A 19,452-nucleotide genomic window follows, 5' to 3' on the forward strand; every position below is an offset into this window, starting at 1 on the left:
TTTGAATATATGTAAAATAATTTTTTTTTGCCTAAAAAGTGTAAAATTTTGAGAATTTTTTTTCATGAACAATAATTGTCTGGCACAACGAGTCTGTGTGGAAAATGTCAGCTCGATTGGATCACGGGAAGTGGGTTAAAAAACGACCGAAAGATTTGCACGGTCCTAAGCAAGCAAGCAAGCACGCAAGCAAGCAAGCGAACTTAATATAAAGGATTTAAAAACAACTCTTAACACGTTCCTCGATGAGACTGCAACACAAAAGAAGAATCCCATGATAGGTGACATATTTCGGGTAACGTGTTCACAATTTTTTTGTATTTATCTGAAATGTCTTAGGTAGGAAATTGTGGATGAGCCTACATGTTTTCTCTCTCTCATGTTTTCGGACCGATCTGTGCCATGTCAATAATACGAAGTGACTTCCACGCTTCTTCCCAACAAAGTGGTATCACACCTCCGATTAATACGGTTGGCTTCATATGGTGCAAAATAAGCTGAACATACATCCATCGCGTGGCATTGAGTGGCACCACCAAGATTGTCAGCACGAAGACTTTGTGAAGGAGCACATATTGTAAATTATCCAGACATCTGACGATATATTGTCCTGAAATCTGAATGATTTAAATACAAACAAATCACCTCTTCTATTCTCTCACGTCCACAATCACTAGCACTATGGTTAAGCTTTATATATCAAAAAAATACAATAGAATGCTCGTGTGGCTGCCTCAAAAAAAGGCTTCGGTTAAGAGTGAACAACCACTTGTATGGATGTATGAATGGTTATGGAGACGAATATTGCAAACAGCTGCTCGAGGCGAGAGACGGTTCAAACATCGGGGGAATTATTTCTGACAGACGGCGGCCCGGGTACTCAAAGGACATCAGAGCCCAGAGTGGTTCCATGGGATGAGTGGCAGACGAAGAAGCGACTTCTCTTTCTTGACTGCGATAGCCTCGTCTCGATCGGAAGTTTACACGAAATAACAGACAGAGATTTTCAACACTTTATTGCACGATTGTTTCTCACGGTTCGGTGGATTTTTAAAAAAATGTAATGTTATGAGGCACTACATGAGGCTCTGTAGAAGACTGGTAATGATTGCAAATGTGGGTGTGCGGTGCAGAACGTATAAAACAAACCCGCTGGACTAGGTGTAAGGTCAAAGTAGCGGTAAGACTTACCGCTTAAGTTAGATTAAACGTAAGCACCTCCGATTAGCACAGTTGAGCTACGTACGGCAAGAAAGAAGTTCAACATACACATGTACATTCGACGTGAAGGTGGTCAGATGGATGGAAATAAATAAAAAGGAAGGAATATGTGCGACAGTGTAATGAGGAGGCGTTCGAGTGGCTTCAGGAGAAATGTGGTTGGAACAACTCAGAGAAGGCCACAATCTTGTGTGTTGGGAACGTTGTGAGAAGGGGGAGGACAGAAGGTGAAGAAAATGAGCCAAGAGCCAGAGCTGTAGCTGGACACATCGATGCACAAGGAAAGGTGCCAACCTGACCCCTACCTCCTTCTCCTCCTCCTCATACTCATTATCACCACCCTCGCTGCGGCTCTGCCAATCACCTGCCCTCGGCGCAGTGTTTCTTCACCAATTTTCAGAAGGAATGGGACCACTATCGCCGATAAGACATCATCAGCGTGAGTGCCGCCACGCATTTTAAACCATTGTTGGGTTTGACAGCAGCACGATGATTGTTTGACTTGCATCCCACTGGGATTTTTGCACACAGCGTTGGTGTGTAACGGTGTTTTTGTCTGCAATATTTTGCTGTCTTTTCTTGGATTTTCTGTTTGCACTCAGTCACATATTCACTTTAAGCTGTTTTTTTGTTCATGTTTTTGTTTTTTTGTTTGTTGAGGTTGCACCCGATTCAAGAGCCGAATGGCTCACAGGGCTATACCTAATAAATGAACTTGAAGGTGATGGTGGTGGTGCTGGTGGGGCTGTTCACACTCTTTGCGTATTGTTGGGGGCCTTACGTCAGGGGCCGTAACTATAGGCCACCAGCGGCCGCTGGTCTGGCCCGCCGGGCCTTGCAGTGGAGAACGCTGCGGGCTTAACTGGGGAACCTGAGAAGTAGCAGCGTGAACATCAATGAAGCCGCATCGAATGTTGCGGCTTTTCAGGGTGTCGCATTACGGCGTCGTGGTTAATGTGCGTGGAGCGAGCCGCATTGTATTCGAGAACATTTCCGATTAAAAACAACTGAAACATCTTTTTTTTGCCTCTCTTTAGCCAGATGACACGCCGACTGAGATGAATCATGCCACGCTTGGCTTATTTGTAAAAAAAAAATGGGCTTGTTTAAAGAGCAAAAACTATTGAAAGTATTCTTCAATTTACTGGCAGTCGCAGCAAGAATATCTATATATTTATATATATTTTTTAACAATTATTACGAACGCCGCTTTTATCAATGAGAAATATGTTCACGCTTACGCGTGTTTTTTTTCTTGCCAATGGCCCGGCTACGGCACGGAGGCAGAATGTCACGATTAAGTTGGAGACATCGCTTCATCAAAACATGTTTAATTGAAATAGAATCATTAGCGATGGAATGGCTGTGAATGAAATTAATCATAATAATAATGATGATGCATATGATTTTAATTTTGTAATGCGCCACGCGGCGTTCGCTCGCTCTCGGAGAGGAAGAACGACTCGGGATACGCAAGCAACCACAGGCAAGCGGGAAGAGAAGCCGTCTTCTCGGTTCTTTCGGTAAAGTCACGTAGAAGGGAAATAATAAAATAATAAAAATAAAACATAATAAAATAATTCTCACGACGTTTCGGCCACAACGCAAGCAGCCGTCCTCAGGTGAAGAACAGGTCTGTCGGAAAGACAGCTGTCTTTCACCTGAGGACGGCTGCTTGCATTGTGGCCGAAACGTCGTGAGAATTATTTCATTATGTTTTATTTTTATTATTTCTCTTCTACGTGACTTTAACGAAAGAACCGAGAAGATGAATCCCTGCAGTCACGAAAGCTTTACATCGAAATTTAAGAGAAGCCATGCGATGCGCCAGCGCCAATTGCCCAAGCTCTGCTGTCCTCTATGTGTCTAAATGTTATCCTTCGATTAATGAGTGTTTTACGTGCGGGACTAAATGGCAAAGCGTAGGCCGTTGTCGCTGCACTGCTGGATGAATTCATCCCTCTCGACACAGTCGCCCATCGCCTATGGTGCCGCGATGCCGCGAACCAATCTCATGGCTCCATCTCCGCAACTCATCCCGCACCGCGTGGCCGTCATTGTTGGCAGATTCGTTCGGCGAGAGTGGAGAGTTACATACTCTTAGTTTTTTCGGTAAAGTCACGTAGGTAAAAAATGAAATTAAAATTAATAAAAATAAAATAAAAATATAATTTTTATTACTTTTAATAATTATTATTATTTTATTTTTATTAATTTTAATTTCATTTTTTTATCTACGTGACTTTACCGAAAAAACTAAGAGTATGGAGAGTTACATCGGCATGACCCGGTCAGCGTCCTCCTTGCCTCTCTCAAAGAATCAGACGTTTATTCGGATTGTGAAACTTCTGATTCTGGTCAAGAAATTTCCATTCGGTCCCTACCCCCTACCCTGCCTTGGTTAGAAAAATAACCTCATACACCTTAGTGGTGCCGCGGTGGCGAGATGTTAACTGCCTCAGGGGATCGTCCATAAATGACGTCACGCACCTGGGGGGGGGGGGGTCAGACATTTGTGACGATGTGTGACGAGAGGGGGGGGGGGGGGATTTGAGAAATGTGACGTCACATCAAAATGCGCAACTTTAAATAAATATAGACAACACGTTCTACTTCATTAAATATACATTTTGATACGTGTTTTCTTCTCCAACATCAGAGCGATTTGAAGCATGTTATATATTTTTTGGGGGGGCAGAGCTTTGTGACATCATATTTAAGGGGGGGTCTAACTTTTTGTGACGCCGTGTGACTAAGGGGGGGGGGGGGGGGGCAAAAATCGTCCAAAATCGCGTGACGTCATTTATGGACGGCCCCTCACCTGGTATACAGGAGGTCGTGGGTTCGATCCCTATCCCAATCCCGACCCTGGCATCTGCTGCATATTTGGAGTTTGCGTGTCTCTCTCTCCATGTGGTCGCATGGATTTTTTTCTTTCCGGGTCCTCCGTTTTTTCTCTCCACTTTTAGAAACATGCGTTTTAGAGTATTTGGCCGCTATAAATTTCCACATGTCAAGCCTACCTTCGTTGAGCTATCATTTGTTATAACCAAGTCGCTTCTATAAAACGTCAGCGTGATGTGGCGGCAACAAAACACCGATGGGCAACGTGGCACGAATGCCTTGGGAACAAACCACGCTGAGTAGAGGCGTGAACATTTGATCCCTGTGTATTTGTGACTTTAGTAAGCTCAGATGTGATTTTGAAGCTGGTGGAGCGTGTGGATACGTGGTCTTGATTTCGTTGAGAGCCACCGACCTATACTTCAATGCAGGCCACGTCAGGGTGGTGGTTACAATCTTGATTTGACGCTTTCGTGACTGCAGGAATCCATACTCTTTGGTTCATTCGGTAAAGTCACGTAGAAGGGAAATAATGAAATAATAAAAATAAAACATAAAACATAATAAAATAATATTTTATTATGTTTTTTTTCCTTCTACGTGACTTTACATAATAAAATAATATTTTATTATGTTTTATGATGTTTTATTTTTATTATTTCATTATTTCCCTTCTACGTGACTTTACCGAAAGAACCAAGAAGATGAATCCCTGCAGTCACGAAAGCTTTAAATCGAAAAGAAAACTACAGTTACGATCCATTGCCCGTACGGTCAAGGCTAAGGTTTGGCACTAAAAGAGGGCATCAGTCAGTGCCAGGTGATTCACCACGATGGTGCCAGCCGTATGGCCGCGCTGATGAGAGCGACAGCCCACGGCCGATTCGGACAACTTCATTAAATTCGCACCCCCTCCCTACCCACCCCTTCCAATTTCCATTCCTTTTCGACCAAGGTGAAGTCAATCGCGTCTTAACGCAATTAGCGCCACACATTTTCTCTCTCTCTGTCATTCCGCGCGGGCCACAAGGACGTGCGGCACGGCTGCGTCTACTTCATGCAAAGTCAAACAATGCGAAATAATAAAGCACGTCCAGGTGCCGTGGAGAGAGAGAGATAAAAGAATGTGTTCTCACACCACAGCGCACAACTCTCATCCACGCCAGTGCCTTCAACCGTCTCAATCCGCCAAATCCCGTGTGAGCGCACCACCCCCCCCCCCCTCCCAGAATATTTGAATGAGCAGCCTTGAAAGAATTGCTAATTGGCAATGGATGTGCGCAGTCTATAACCGCGGCAAGTCAATTATCGGGGGGAAATGGCCAGGAGTGTGTGCGAGCTTCGAAAATTAAGTCGCGCTGTGGAAGACAAAAGAAGTTTAAGGCCGAACGTCTACGGAAGTCGCTCACGACGGGAAGACTTTGCGCATTGCCCCCCCACCCCCCCCCCCGGGGGGCTTTTGTCCAACCGGCCGCCTCTTGTGTGGTTGCTGTTTTCTGCGTGTGGCGGGCACAAGCAGCGAGGCCGCGGCTAAACGCACACTTTCAACAGCATTCGCAGGCGTTGGCATCGCACCGACGCCTCTGTACAAGGAACGAATCTCATCCGCAAATCTGGCTGTCCGCCTGATGAAGCTTGTTGTAATTGCTGGCGAAACGTCGTACTCGGATTGTAAATGTCGTGGCTTGGCTCTCCAACACACCGGTGTTGCTGTACTATTATACTACACTATACACTACACTATACATTACACTATATACTACTATACACTACACTATATACTACACTATACACTACACTAGTGCTGTACTAGTGACCAATTGACCACGTTCTGTTTACGTGACAACCCCTTACTAGTTGGCTGTGTCGGGTGGTGGCGGGTTTAACGACATATTTATATATTTACGCGCTCCAACCCAAATAAAACTCTATTATGAAATAACGCATTCCTGCGGAGGGAGATGGTAGGAACGTTGGGTTGCTCGGTCAATGGCCAAGGTCAACGGCGAAGTGGTGTATTCCGCAAATATGCCCGGCTGTGAGGGCGGGCACAAGCCGGCGTGAGTAGGTTAAACGTTGAGCTTTATAAGGGCACCACGGGGTGACCAGCCCCTCCCAACCTAGCCCCACCCCTCCCACCCCGCCACCCAGCCTGTGGGTCTTTGTGTGAGTCTGTGGGTCTCTGTCTGAGTATGTGGGTCTTTGTGTGAGTCTGTGGGTCTCTGTCTGAGTCTGTGAGTCTCTGTGTGAGTCTGTGGGTCTCTGTGTGAGTCTGTGGGTCTCTGTGTGAGTCTATGGGTCTCTGTGTGAGTCTGTGGGTCTCTGTGTGAGTCTATGGGTCTCTGTGTGAGTCTGTGGGTCTCTGTGTGAGTCCATGTGTACGCAAAAAAACTACAACTTTGATTCCATCAAGTTTTATAATCTTTCGTTTTAATGTAGAATATTTGTACGCAAGGTAAATTGATTAATCACAATTAAGATCACGAAACACGAGCGATCGTATCCGTTTCAGATCCTTAGAAATCCGGTTTCCCCGAGCCTGCCTGCCCCAAATCCAGTCCAGCTATCCGACCCAGCCAACGTTGTCCACTTCACATTTCAAATCGAGCATCTTTAAATATCGTCGTCGGTGAAAAATTGTAGTCTACAAGAACAACAACAACTAAAACATGCACATTTTATCTGGTCAACGCGAACAGCTGGAATGGATGCTCACTCCAAACCCTGCAAGTTCGAAAGTAAAAATTAACCCGTAAAAACAAAGTTTTTCAATATAAATCCTTTATATGCGTGGCATCGGGGCGGCTAGAGTCCTCTCGTCCTCTGGCTTGAGATGGCTGCCACCTATGGGTCAGATGATTGTCTGGCAGCATTAAACAATTGGTAATTCAATATTTTTATTTTTTCCCCTAAACAGTGTAAAATGTTGGAAAAAAATTTTCTCACGAAAATGCATTGTCACGCACAACGAGTCTGTGTGCAAAATGTCAGCTCGATTGGATCACGGGAAGTGGATTAAAAAACGACCGAAAGATTTGCACGGTCCTAAGCAAGCAAGCGAACTTAATATAAAGGATTTAAAAATAAAGCGCTGCCTCCAATGCCAGCAGTGACGCTTGCATAGTGGTCGGCCCCCTTTATAAGGGGACACATTTCCCTGATGTCAGCTTGTTGTTGCATAAGCCATTCTCTCTTCAGTCGGACGCACGTTTTCTTCATCAGAGCCGCCTCACCTAGGACCACGAGGAGCCACAATTCCCAGAGAATGCCACAGGGCGTGTTTCAACAAGTAAAGGGACAAGTTTTCTTCGTCTTTTTTTTGCTGCACAGGATTGTTTGCCGGTGACAATGCGATGGGCCGCGTCTCCACGGACACAACCCTCTCACAATGCCCACTCGTTCCGGCAGCAGCGTTAGAAGTCCTCTCGGTTTGGACCCACAACTGGAAGATTTTTTTTTTATCTCGCTGTCTCATCGCTCTCAAACCGTCTCGTACAAACCTCGATCTTCTTTCAGACGTCCGCACAGATGGAATTCCAAACGGGGCTAGGGTCTCGGCCATATCTTGAACATTCCGAATTAGGAATGTCGGTTGATCGATCGATCGGTCGGTCGGTCGTCGTCAGGTTGCGTACACTCCGATCGAGAACCATTCCATTCCGTTGCAAAACGTCGCCACCATTCAGTAAAGGATCACCGTTACGGATGAATAGTTACACACGAATTTTGAACAATTGGACGCCACTGGGAGAATCTGATGCATAGTCTGCGAGTAAATATCACGTGCAGAGCGACTGTGGTCATCCAGAACAGACCATACAACATGCCTATATGCAATGCCTGATCCACATATACGAAGGAGACATCACGGCGATACACTCCACTGCTCCTGACGCGGTTGTCCGGCTTGACCGCCTGAATGTGAAATCGTAGTTGTCGCTCTGCATCCACATCAGCAACCGTACGAAAAAAAGAAAGAAGATGGACAGAGCTAAATAGAAGGCAGGCCGTGATCATCGACGTCTTGGAGAAAGGATGTGAAACAAAGGCAGTGAAAGAGAGTCACCGTTTTGCAGCTTAACCTCACTTGCCTTCACACCCAGAGGACATAAAGACAAATATCCCCCGTATAGCCTGAATAGACTGTTGGGGCAAGTGTTGTTAGCGAGCACCTACAAAGGCCAGCACGGCACACCAGGGAGTGGGTGGCGATGTTTACACATCGCACCAGGTACTCATTTGAGGCTGAGTCGACCTAGGGGAGGCCCAGGACCGGATCAAATGGCCGTGAGCAGGAATCGAACTCGGATCGCCAGATTCGTAGCGCAGCGCGCTAACCGCTACACTACCGCTCCCCAGCGGAGAAAACAAAACCCAACACACAAAATCTTAACCGCTCTCCGAATTTGCAGTTGTGCAAAGGCGTCGCCGTCATCAATCACGTGGTGTGCCCTGCCACCTATTGACAACCTCCGGAATTGATAAATATTGCCACGCGAACACCGCAGTCGTGCCACAATGACGACGCAATATTATACCCCACAAATTGCACAGCCCCCCAGATAAGTTACACGATCACTACGTCTCGTTACCTATTGAAAGGGATTACATAATTGTTGCAACGCCCCCCCCCCAACCCCCATCTTTAGTGGGGAGAGGGTAAAGTCCTGGAGGTAGCGCTGATATTAATCTTCTTCTTCTGCGCTCTGCCTTCGTACTAAGGCTGCCACCTTATCCATCCTTCCCATCATCTGCCATTCGCCCTCTTCTTTGTGACAACGACCGTCCCAGTTCCATCAGCTCCTCTGACATCGCGACCCTTGGGCCTTTCCCTCGTTCTCTTCCCTTCCATTTACGAACTTTTCGTTTTAGAAGTGGCAATGCAGAGAGAGAGAGAGAGTGAGCGAGCAAATTGTAATTCTTTGCTGGGTCAGGGGACATTGGGTTCCAAGGTTGTTGCCGAGCGGGCCTATTTAGAGGGGGTAGGGGTGGATTGTCGACAATGGAATGAGCTGCGTGCAGTCGGCAACACGGTTAGGAAACTACAGGTAGCGCAGAAGCCAAAAAGACAAACAATGCAAATAATGACAACGAAAAATATTAATCTGAAAATAATAGCTCCTTCCCAAGAAGTGCACTGTGCAAGGTCTCTTTGAAATGCAGACTTTTGTGAAATCAAGTTAAATACTGCGTGTTTTTCTTGTTGAAATGCCAAACAGCATTAATAATAATAGTGAAAGCTTGAACTCCTAGGTAGGTAGATGTGTTAATGAATACCCTGCAATTTAAATGAGTCACTGGATAATAGATTGAGGTCAGATGTGTTACGGGAAGCCATCCCAAAGTCAATGTGATTTTCTGCTCAAACGATTATCGCTCATCTCCTGTTTATATCCCTGAGCCAACGGTGGAAATTTCCACTTTCCTATGGCGGCGCCGAGTTCTCCATAGGGAAAAATTAACCCGTAAAAACAAAGTTTTTCACTATAAATCCTTTATATGCGTGGCATCGGTTTTATTTTATTATTCATTTCTGTTTTTCTTGAGTAAGAGTTTCATTTTTATCACATTGGTATTTTAAATGAAATATGAAAAATTGTTTTTCCTAAAAAGTGTAAAATTTTGGAAAAAAAATTTCCACGAAAATAAATTGTCACGCACAACGAGTCTGTGTGCAAAATATCAGCTCGATTGGATCACGGGAAGCGGGTTAAAAAACGACCGAAAGATTTGCACGGTCGTAAGCGCGCAAGCAAGCAAGCAAGTGAACTTAATATAAAGGATTTAAAAACACTGTTGGTTTCTCCACAAGGTGGTTCACATTGATCAATCCTGGAGAGATGATGGGCAGTCAACCTATCACCCCCCAACCAGGAATTGACCTCGCAAACTTCTGATTGCAACGTTCTGGCTCTACCGCTGAGCCGTCTGACCGACGCTACACCGCATGCGGGCGACGTCATAACGTGTGGCTTTAGAAACTGCTTCATCCTCAGCACATTAAGTCCCTATTGTAATGTTAATGCACTATAAGCTATTATATTCCTGAGGTTCACTACAATTTATTACGATGCTTAAATGCTTGGCAAATTAGCGAGCATTATGTGTATTCATGGGTACATTAACCATAACCATGGGGAATAACAGCTGTGGTTGATATATTATACAGCAAAACGCTGTGGGTTATATATTACCCATACAAATATAACCAACACATAGTGCTTAATTTATCCCGCAATAGTCCAGAATGCAATTCCAGGAACTATTTTATCATGCCACATCCATTTAACCTAATTTTGTCCTAAACTTGTTGACATTATTATAGCAAATATACGGTAAATAGTAATATGTATAGGCATACATTGTACTCTAGTGGTAGTACCTTACGCCAAAAATCCATCAGCCTGGCAGCATTCCGGAAAATACCGAGTGAGAAATAAAACCCTGCCTCTACACAGGGATTACCTGCTACTAGTGTTTGTGTGGAGATATATACACGTAGGCCTTGAAATGAGGCTGGTTAAAGGTTAATCTGCATGCTTAGTTATGGATCGTTTTAAAGTGAAGTGAAAGTGATTGAAGCTCCAACTCATTGTTTTTAATCGGTTCCTTCCCCTGGTGCCGCAATGCCAAACATATTGAAAGGTGTAAGTGGCTGAGAAAATCAATCATAACAGCAACATAGCGTAGGCCAGAAAATCATAATTTTCTAAATAAAAATACGTCTGAATTACAGAAACGTAGAATTCTGCAGAACGTAGTAAATGTTTTTTTGGGTTAGGTTGCGTAAATATTCACGTGTCGTTAAACCCGCCACCACCCAACGAAGCCAATTAGTAAGGGTTGTCACGTAAATAAAACATTCCGTCTAGCTACTACTTCAGCACACAATCTCACAACATTTACAGAAATCTTCAGCACGTGTATTCAGCCATTTTGGGAATATCTGCTTTCACACCCCATTATCGCACTTTCTACCGTCTCACATCCACTTTTAAACCTATTGCACCTCTCAAACACACTTCCGCGTGTGAGGCCACGCATCAACCGACCCGTTGCGCTAATCGCCTGAAAATGTCAGCAGCTTTGGAATTTTCCCTTCAGCAGAAAACGTCAAAACTCGATGCTGCTGTCCCACAGCATATGCTCGCCACCATCTTGGAAATAGCCCATACTGCATTGCACAATTGTGATGTCACTTCACGCACACAACGCCAGACGTTGCTACTGCCGGTTCACAATCAACGATCTGTCATTCTTTAACATTTGTTATATTAGTTCCCTTTCTTCTTTTATCGAAGATGGGGCCAAACAATAACATGTTTCCACCTCTTTTCGTCTCGCATTGGCTTCACAGCTTCCTTTGCCTGTCACCAATCTTGTTCAAGAGCGATCTTCACATGTCAAGCCACCGCATCTTTGCTCTTCCCTTATATCTCGTTCCGTTTAATTTTGTGCCCGATCCAATGTTTAGTTCTATTCCAGACATCATGTGGCCAAACAGTGTTGCCAACTGTCAGGGATTGACCTGGGCAGTCCAGGAATTGGCATGTCCTGTTTTCGGGCGGCAGAAATTAATTGTACCGAGATTTGGTCCCTGTGTTGCTGCGTTTTGAGAGTAGACCTCGTGCTGATTGAGACACACGTGTGCGTGTTTGGTTTGTAGAAAGGTGGCAGCCCGATGTTCAACCCAAACAGAGTCACAGCCGTTGGATCTTCTCTAAAAGTGTTAGCTTATCACATGTAATACCTACAGATTGGGACACATACATTTGACAGCATTTAGGAACACATATCTGCAAGTTAACTTGAGCCACTCTCCTACAAATACATATTATACATACAATGGGACGTCGGCTATAAACAAAAAGCCACCAACTCAAATAGTATCATGTTAGGCCTTGCGGTTATGCAATGATCATGTCATAATATTATACCGTGTATTCTGTATATATATATACACCGGCTTTTAAACTACGTTTATCGAATAACAAAGCATACGGTTGCGTCTCGGTAAGCCCGTGTCAAGGTTTTTTTTTTTATGAGAGTAGGCGATCACGCTCTCTATCACCAATTTTCACTCAGATCCGAGCCCCGTGGTTTTCTGTTAACTGCCGAGGGGCTCGTTAATTAACTGGGTAAACATCCCAAGGCACGGCCCTCCCCTAAAATAAAGTATCGTGATTAATTGAGGCTCTGCCTGTGTAAATAAAGGGTAATATATTATTGCTATGACTAAAATTAGTAAGATATGCTCGGTGATTATATACGACGTGCAATGCAAACGTGAATAAATACGTATTTAAATTGCTTACACTTGTCGTAAATACCTTATTTATGAACGGCGTTACATTTACCGGATAAAAAAAACGAGAGGTTGAAATTAAATTTTAATTAACTTTCGTAAAACTTCGATTTAAAGATTTCGTGACTGCAGGGATTAATCTTTTTGGGTCTTTCGGTAAAGTCACGTAGAAGGGAAATAATTAAATAAATAAAATCAAACAATAAAATACTATATTATTTTATTATGTTTTTTTAATAAAAATAAAGCATAATAAAATATATTATTTTATTATTTTTATAAAACATAATAAAATATATTAATTTATTATGTTTTATTTTTATTATTTTATTATTTCCCTTCTACGTGACTTTACCGAAAGAACCAAGAAGATTTCGTAAAACTGGCGAGGATACCAAAAGTTAATTAATAAGCCTTCAGCGGGCTCTAAGCAATTGCGTCGTGGTGAGTCGGATACGCACAGGCCTCTTGGTCCAGCTATCTCTACTGGCGCAAGGGGGCAGCATTGAACCTGCAATGCAAAAGGGACCAAAGCCATCGGAGATGTCACTTGCATGGTGCCGGCCTCCAGAGGGCCATGGCACGCAATGCACCAAAGCATCAAAGCAAGTAACGCTGCGAGGGCTTGAAATGAACGTCGCCCCTTCCACTCTCAATGCACGCGTTCGGTCGCGCATGGGACTGTCGATTATTTACACGGCGCGTGGACAACACAGCGAATGTTACTCCTCGGCTAAGGGAGCGAACGCAAGCCACGAAATGAGACAGAGCGGGGAAACAACTGGGGGAGCAAGGTGCATCGGTTTCATCGATGAACACCGATTGCGTGGAAGCGAACCGATAAATCTATGTTTTTTTTTACACATGCCAATAACACATGCAGATTAAATCAGGCAGTGTGCACGTGCTGGATTGATCTTTGCATCGTCAGATCATGGGAGGTTTCCGGCGGTTTGGGGAGGCCTTCAACCAGCAGTAGATTTATCATGGCTGCTGAGATGACATGGCCCAAATTTAGTTGGGTGTTATAAAATTTTAGCATGTTCTCTCGAAATTTAAACAAAACAAAGATTGTGACCATGACACTTATATTGCCAACTTTAGCCCCCAACTTGCTATAATGCCCCATAACTAGCTCTTAACTCTACCCCTATCAGTTTAACACGTAGGCTTTCGCGACCAATATTATTCATAATCAACGTTTTTGGGTTTAGATCGCGTTATTTATAAATGTGTCGTAACCTTCCACCACCCGACACGGCCAATCAGTAAAAAAGTGTCACGTTGACAAAAGACAAATAGTTCACTGCTTTAGCCCACCGGTGTGTTGAAGCGTGAAACCACAACATTTACAATTTGAGTACGACGTTTCGCTGGTAATTGCATCCAGCATCATCGGGCAATTCGCCAGAATGGTGAGGCTCTGCTGTGTCTCCCGTTCCTATATAGAGCAGCAGCAGGGTGACGTCATCATTACCCCTATCCGTAACGTTTGTCTTACCGCTAACCCAAAGGTTGCCCTAGCTCGGACTGTAAACATCCTCACACTAGCCCTGGCTCTAACTCTGCCACCTGGCGTTATCCGTAGCCCCATCTGCAGCCCTAACTCTATCCATAAAGAGCCATCGTCCCTGTCCTGAATCCAACCCCAACGTGAATCTAATTCTAAATCTAATACTAAGCACACATTTAATATGAATGCTAACCTCATATATGTGACCCTAATCTTAAATATAACCCTGGGACAAATGTTCCAAGTACCTAATCCTAACAGGATGAATTGAACACATCTGAGATACAAAGCCAGAGTGACTCGTCTGCAGATAAATGAAATTGGATACATTGAGAACAAAGCTTTTTCTGACTTAGTTCGGAGATGAACCTTACACCCTAAATCTGTCACTTTCACAGCTTAGCTTTTACCACAACCCTAACCACAACGGTAAACTCATCATAATCCTAACCCCGAAGCGAAACGAAGTTGTACCCCTAAGCAACTTCTTAATCCAGCGGTTCTCAACCCGTAGATCGTGCTCATCAAAGCCTTTCAAGGGGGCGCAGGCTGCGGCATGGATACCGTGAATGGGACATTTCAAATGCACTAGTTTGTGGCGACAAGACACACCGACACACAGCGTGGACACGCGCCTCGCCAGCGCCGAGTCGACTCGAGCCGTGGGTTCATTTCAGCGACCCAATCCGAAATCAAATCCTCGCACAATCCTCCCGTCATAGCTCCGACGTCTATCCCCATCCACTGCGCCCCATCTCCCCGGCCCCTCCAAATTGAACGAGCGAGCCGTCGTGCGAGCGAGCGAGTGAGCGAGCGTCAGCCGCTAGAGTCTGGTGGAAATCGTCGCCCGGCCGTCGTCCCCCGGCAGAGCGGAGCGCCCGTCCGCCACGCAGGCGAGCGACCGCGCTCGCGACGCCGTGGCCACCGTGGCCATCTCCGCGTAGCCACCCGCCCGGGGCTCCCCGAGCGACCGCGACGACGATCGCATCTGCGTCTCCGCCTCCACGGATCCCAGCGACGCCGCCGTGAAGGCCGAGTCGGAGGCCGACACTGCGCTGCCGACTGGCGGCGCCACGGTCCGTTCGACGCCGGCGAGCGACGACACGGAGTTGACGCGGACGCCGTTCTTGTCTTCGCCGGGACGGGGCGCCCCCCCCGAGCCCCCGTCGGCGCTCCGGCGCACGTGGTGCCAGGCGAGGAAGAGGAAGACGAAGGCGGCCACCTTGAGTCCCGCGGCCATGCCGAAGTAGACGAAGCGCAGCGCCGTGCTGTCGTACTCGAGGCACGAGCCCACGACGCCGCACGAGTCGCTTTGCCACAGCATGCACGTGGTGTCGATGACCGCGCCAAAGTAGATGGGTGTCGGGATGTAGGCTGCATGACAAAGGGAAAGTTGTCCCCCCCCCCCCCACCGTGTAGCATCAACAGACTGTTGGGGCAAGTGCTGGCTAGCGAGCAAATATATGAAGGCCTGCACACCGGCACACGGAGGGGGTGGGTGGGTAGCACCACGCCCGGCCGCATTTGTCTCCCAACTGGCGATGTTTTACACACCGCACCAGGTACTCATTTTAGGCTGAGTCGGCCTAGGGGAGGCTCAGAACCGGTTCAGATAATCGTCACTGGTGTTGGCCGTGAGCGAGAATCGACACTCGGTTCGCCGGGTTTGTAGCGCAGCGCGCTAACCGCTACGCTGATGCTCCACACGCGCGCGCGCACATGCACACGTGAAAGACAAAGATCTCCCGCACGGGATTTTAAAGACTATTGGGTAAAGTGGTGTCCGCGAGCACCCGTTAAGGCCAGCACGGTGCGCGAGTGAGATATAGCGTGGCCATCAAAACGCGTGTACACCATCGTCAGCGGCGATACCTACGCACTGCGCTCGGTTACTCATTCAAGGCTGAGTCGACCTAAGGGTTCGATCCCAATCGAGTTATTTACACTCAGTAATTTAGAGTATTTAGCTGCTATAAATTTGCACGTGATAAGCCACGTTTGTGGCCAGGTCGCTTCTGAAAAAGAGCTACATAGCTTAGTGGGCCTTAGCAGGTAAAATAATATAAAATAGTTTTTTGGTTTAGTTTAAATGACTAAATTATTATTTTACACAGCATCCTATTTAAACACAATGTCAATAACAACAAAACAAAAACAAAAAACTCCGGATAAACGAAATAAGTAAACCCGTAAAAACAAAGTTTTTCACTCTAAATCCTTTATATGCGTGGTGGCTAGAGTCCTCTCGTCCTCTGGCTTGAGATGGCTGCCACCTATGGGTCAGATGATTGTCTGCAGTATTAAACAATTGGTAATTAAATATAATATTTTTGTCATATAAAGTGTAACATTTTGGAAAAAAATTTTCACGAACATTAATTGTCACGCACAACGAGTCTGTGTGGAAAATGTCAACTCGATTGGATCATGGGAAGTGGGTTAAAAAACGACTGAAAGATTTACACGGTCGTAAGCAAGCAAGCAAGCACGCAAGCGAACTTAATATAAAGGATTTAAAAAAAGGATCCGATCGCGAGCTGGGAAATTGCTGAGCGACAGTGGGGGAACGCGCCTCTCACCCAGGGCTCGGAGGAGCACGAACTGCATCCCCAGGGCGAAGGGACGGTCTCGCTCCGGGAATGACCTGAACCCCCGGATCAGAGGGCAGGGGGTGGAGGATGTGGGGGAGGGGAGGGGGGAGCCGAGGAACAACATTCACAAAGCGTTTCGGTTCAGTGCGGATGAGTTCAAAATAGTTTAGCTCAATCGGAATCAGAATCTTCAGAGTCTTAGTTCAGACTGGGAGGAGGAATCCGATGAGCTGTGAAGCTTTTTTTCGCAGATGTCTGTTTGGGGGTGGGGGGGAGGTCAGCAAGTTACAACAGCAAACGATTCAAAAACACAATAGTAGTGCAAAATACAAATAAATTGAAAACAAGGGCCAAATTGTAAATACATTAATTCAGTGCATTAGTCCAATTGATCAAGCTTGGGCAAGGCAGCATAAACAATATCAAAGAGCTCAATGCAATGTATATTTATATATATACGTGAAGCCTAAGTGTCTGCTTGACCAACCACTCCTCTCCATCGGCAGCATTGGGCTAGTGGTGGACATCCCACATTCCTATGTCAGGGCCAAGACTATCCGTAGGAATACCAGTGCTGGCTGTGAACAAAGCGTTATCAACCAGAAGCATTAGATTTCTGGGGAATTGTTTTTTATCTCCCCCTGCATGCAAACCCTCATTGCAAGATACATTTGGCAATTACTCCTGATGCCAGACGAGGCTTCATATTTCAAACTGCTGCTGCTGTTTTACAATCTGCTGCTGCTGTGCGCTCTGTTGTTGTTGGTGTGTGCCACTGCTGCCACTGCTGCTGCAGCTACACAAGGCACCAGGTTCTTCGTCAAGCGGTCAGTACAGAGTCGCAACCTGTGAGCGTTACATCTCGACTCAGTCGTAACGTTGCATGCATGTATCGTAGACTTCTTTCGCGCACCGTACGTAGGCAGCCGTGCTAGTCGGAGGTGCGTTACATTCCCACTCCTGATTCGCTGTTTGCCTTGGCGGCCGAATTGTAAACGTCGTGGGTTTAACTCTCCAACACACCCGGCGTGTGCTCAAGTAGTAACTAATTGGCACGTTTGGTTTACGTGGCAACCCGTTACCGATTGGCCACGTCGGGTGGTGGTGGGTTAACGAAACATTTATATTTACACGATCTAACCAAAAAAAATAAAAACTTTATTTTGAACCAGTGATGAGGTCACGGACAGCCACACCTGAATAAAAAGTTGGAATATAAATAATCCCATTGCAGCCCTTTGTTGAAACCGTTTTGCTTTCTTTGATAACTCGACATCTGTGAAAAACGAGCTTCATAGCTCATCACTCTGAGATGATTATAATTATAATTTTTATCATTGTGTAATAAAGGACTCTCTCTCAGATGTCGATCTCCGTTGTCCTTTATTGGGTTCATAGAATCTCGTTACCACGGCGTCTCGCTCAAGGCCCGCGTCCCTCCCGACGATCTCTCCACAGCCACTCGGCTGCTCCGATATGCAGTCTCCCTGCTGCTCCGTTAGGCAGTCTCCCTGCTGCTCCGTTAGGCAGTCTCCCTGCTGCTCCACCTTGCCGCCACACCACTGCTCCGCTCTCTAGCTTCACTGCTGCCCCGTATACAGCTAGCCTCCCACAGCCGCTAGCTCTCTGCGTCTGACACCGATGGCTGACGGTGTCGACGTCTCCCACCGCGTGGCGACCGCGCCACTCTCTCCGTCCTGCCCAGCGTGGCCTCCTCGTGTTTCACTCCGTCTCCACTCCCCTTTTCCCCTTCCGGTTCTCCCCCTAAATCCTCTCTCCCACGTGACCCTAACTCCACCCACTCCCCACGTGACCCAGACTCCGCCCCCCCTCAATCCTTGTTTGCATTACAATTGTTATCGCTGTCCGGTGATCTTTTTTTGGATGGTTAAGTATTTTGTTCAGCGTGTTGTGGTTCACGTGGAATAGAAAGATTGGTTTATGCAGGCAGAACCTGCATGGCCATGCGGTTGCGCGTTCCCCCCATGCTTGTTGTGGAGGTCCACGGTTCGAACCCGACAGGCCGCTCTGGTTATTACCGCGGTTGTATTAACCGCAAAAAATAAAATAAAAACGTCGTCTGCTTTACAGTGGACATCAAAGCTCCCGTTACATCGTTGGAAAATAGCGGCCCACCGTTTTCTAGCATCGCGGTCCAAAGTTTCCCATTTCGATAGATTACACCCCAAACTACTCAATTGGGATTACACCCACAGCAATAACATTGCCTGCTGCTGTGAAACTGCTCCTGACTGCGTCTGTGAAATGCAGCAGCGACCTTCCTTCGCGATAGCCTTGCGCCTACATAAGAACGATAGCTCCATGACCAAATGCGCTCAATAATTACCGTCGTCGTCATCAACATCGGCATCATCGGCATCATCGTAGTCATCGTGACCCTCACCGGAGTGTGACAATGATGGCGGAGGGCTGGGCGCACACCGTGATGAGGGTCACCGCGAAGAGGAAGACGAGGAACGGGGCGAGCGTGCCGCACTCCTTGCGGCACTTCCCCGGCGCGGCGAAGCCGGCAGAGTGGAGGTTCGTTCGCACGATGAAGATGCCAGCCAGGCCCGGCACCGCACCGCTGCCCGACGGCGCCGACACGGCCGCCGTGGCCACCGCCGTGGCCACCGCCGCCACCACCTCTTGGCTCTGCACGCACGTGCACTCCGTGAAGTTCAGCACCTGCGGAGTGGAACAACGGTGGAGCGTCCAAATTGAGCACCTCACTTGCTGGGCCCGCGCATCGCGGTGCCGCCTGGCTTTGACGTTCCTCATCGTGGGCACCGGTCGGTTGGAACCGTCAACGTCGTCGGAACGTCGACAGGCCGATGCGCGCATCTGACTCGTGAAGGGTAAAATTAAAGACAAGTTACGGGATTTGCGGTCGTGGCCAGCAGACCTCGACATTGAAATTTTGCTCCCGAACCATATTTCCATCTTGCGCAAGGACAGAATAGAAAACCGAGAGGAGG

General features: G+C 46.6%; 1 protein-coding gene across 1 annotated transcript in view; it reads right to left on the reverse strand.

The window, feature by feature from the left end:
* Positions 1 to 12,714: 12,714 nt before the first annotated feature.
* LOC133353252 (solute carrier organic anion transporter family member 5A1-like) overlaps positions 12,715 to 19,452 on the reverse strand; it is a 34,655-nt gene continuing 27,917 nt past the window's right edge. The window contains exons 8-10 of the mRNA XM_061569351.1: positions 18,879 to 19,162; positions 16,463 to 16,527; positions 12,715 to 15,257 (exon numbers count right to left, since the gene is read on the reverse strand). Of these exons, the coding sequence (XP_061425335.1) occupies positions 14,707 to 15,257; positions 16,463 to 16,527; positions 18,879 to 19,162 (900 nt within the window). The 3' untranslated portion in view covers positions 12,715 to 14,706. The remainder of the gene's footprint in view (positions 15,258 to 16,462; positions 16,528 to 18,878; positions 19,163 to 19,452) is intronic.

Source organism: Lethenteron reissneri, chromosome 43 (genome assembly GCF_015708825.2).
Source record: "Lethenteron reissneri isolate LAM-NWPU_2019-01 chromosome 43, ASM1570882v1, whole genome shotgun sequence".
NCBI lineage: Eukaryota > Metazoa > Chordata > Hyperoartia > Petromyzontiformes > Petromyzontidae > Lethenteron > Lethenteron reissneri.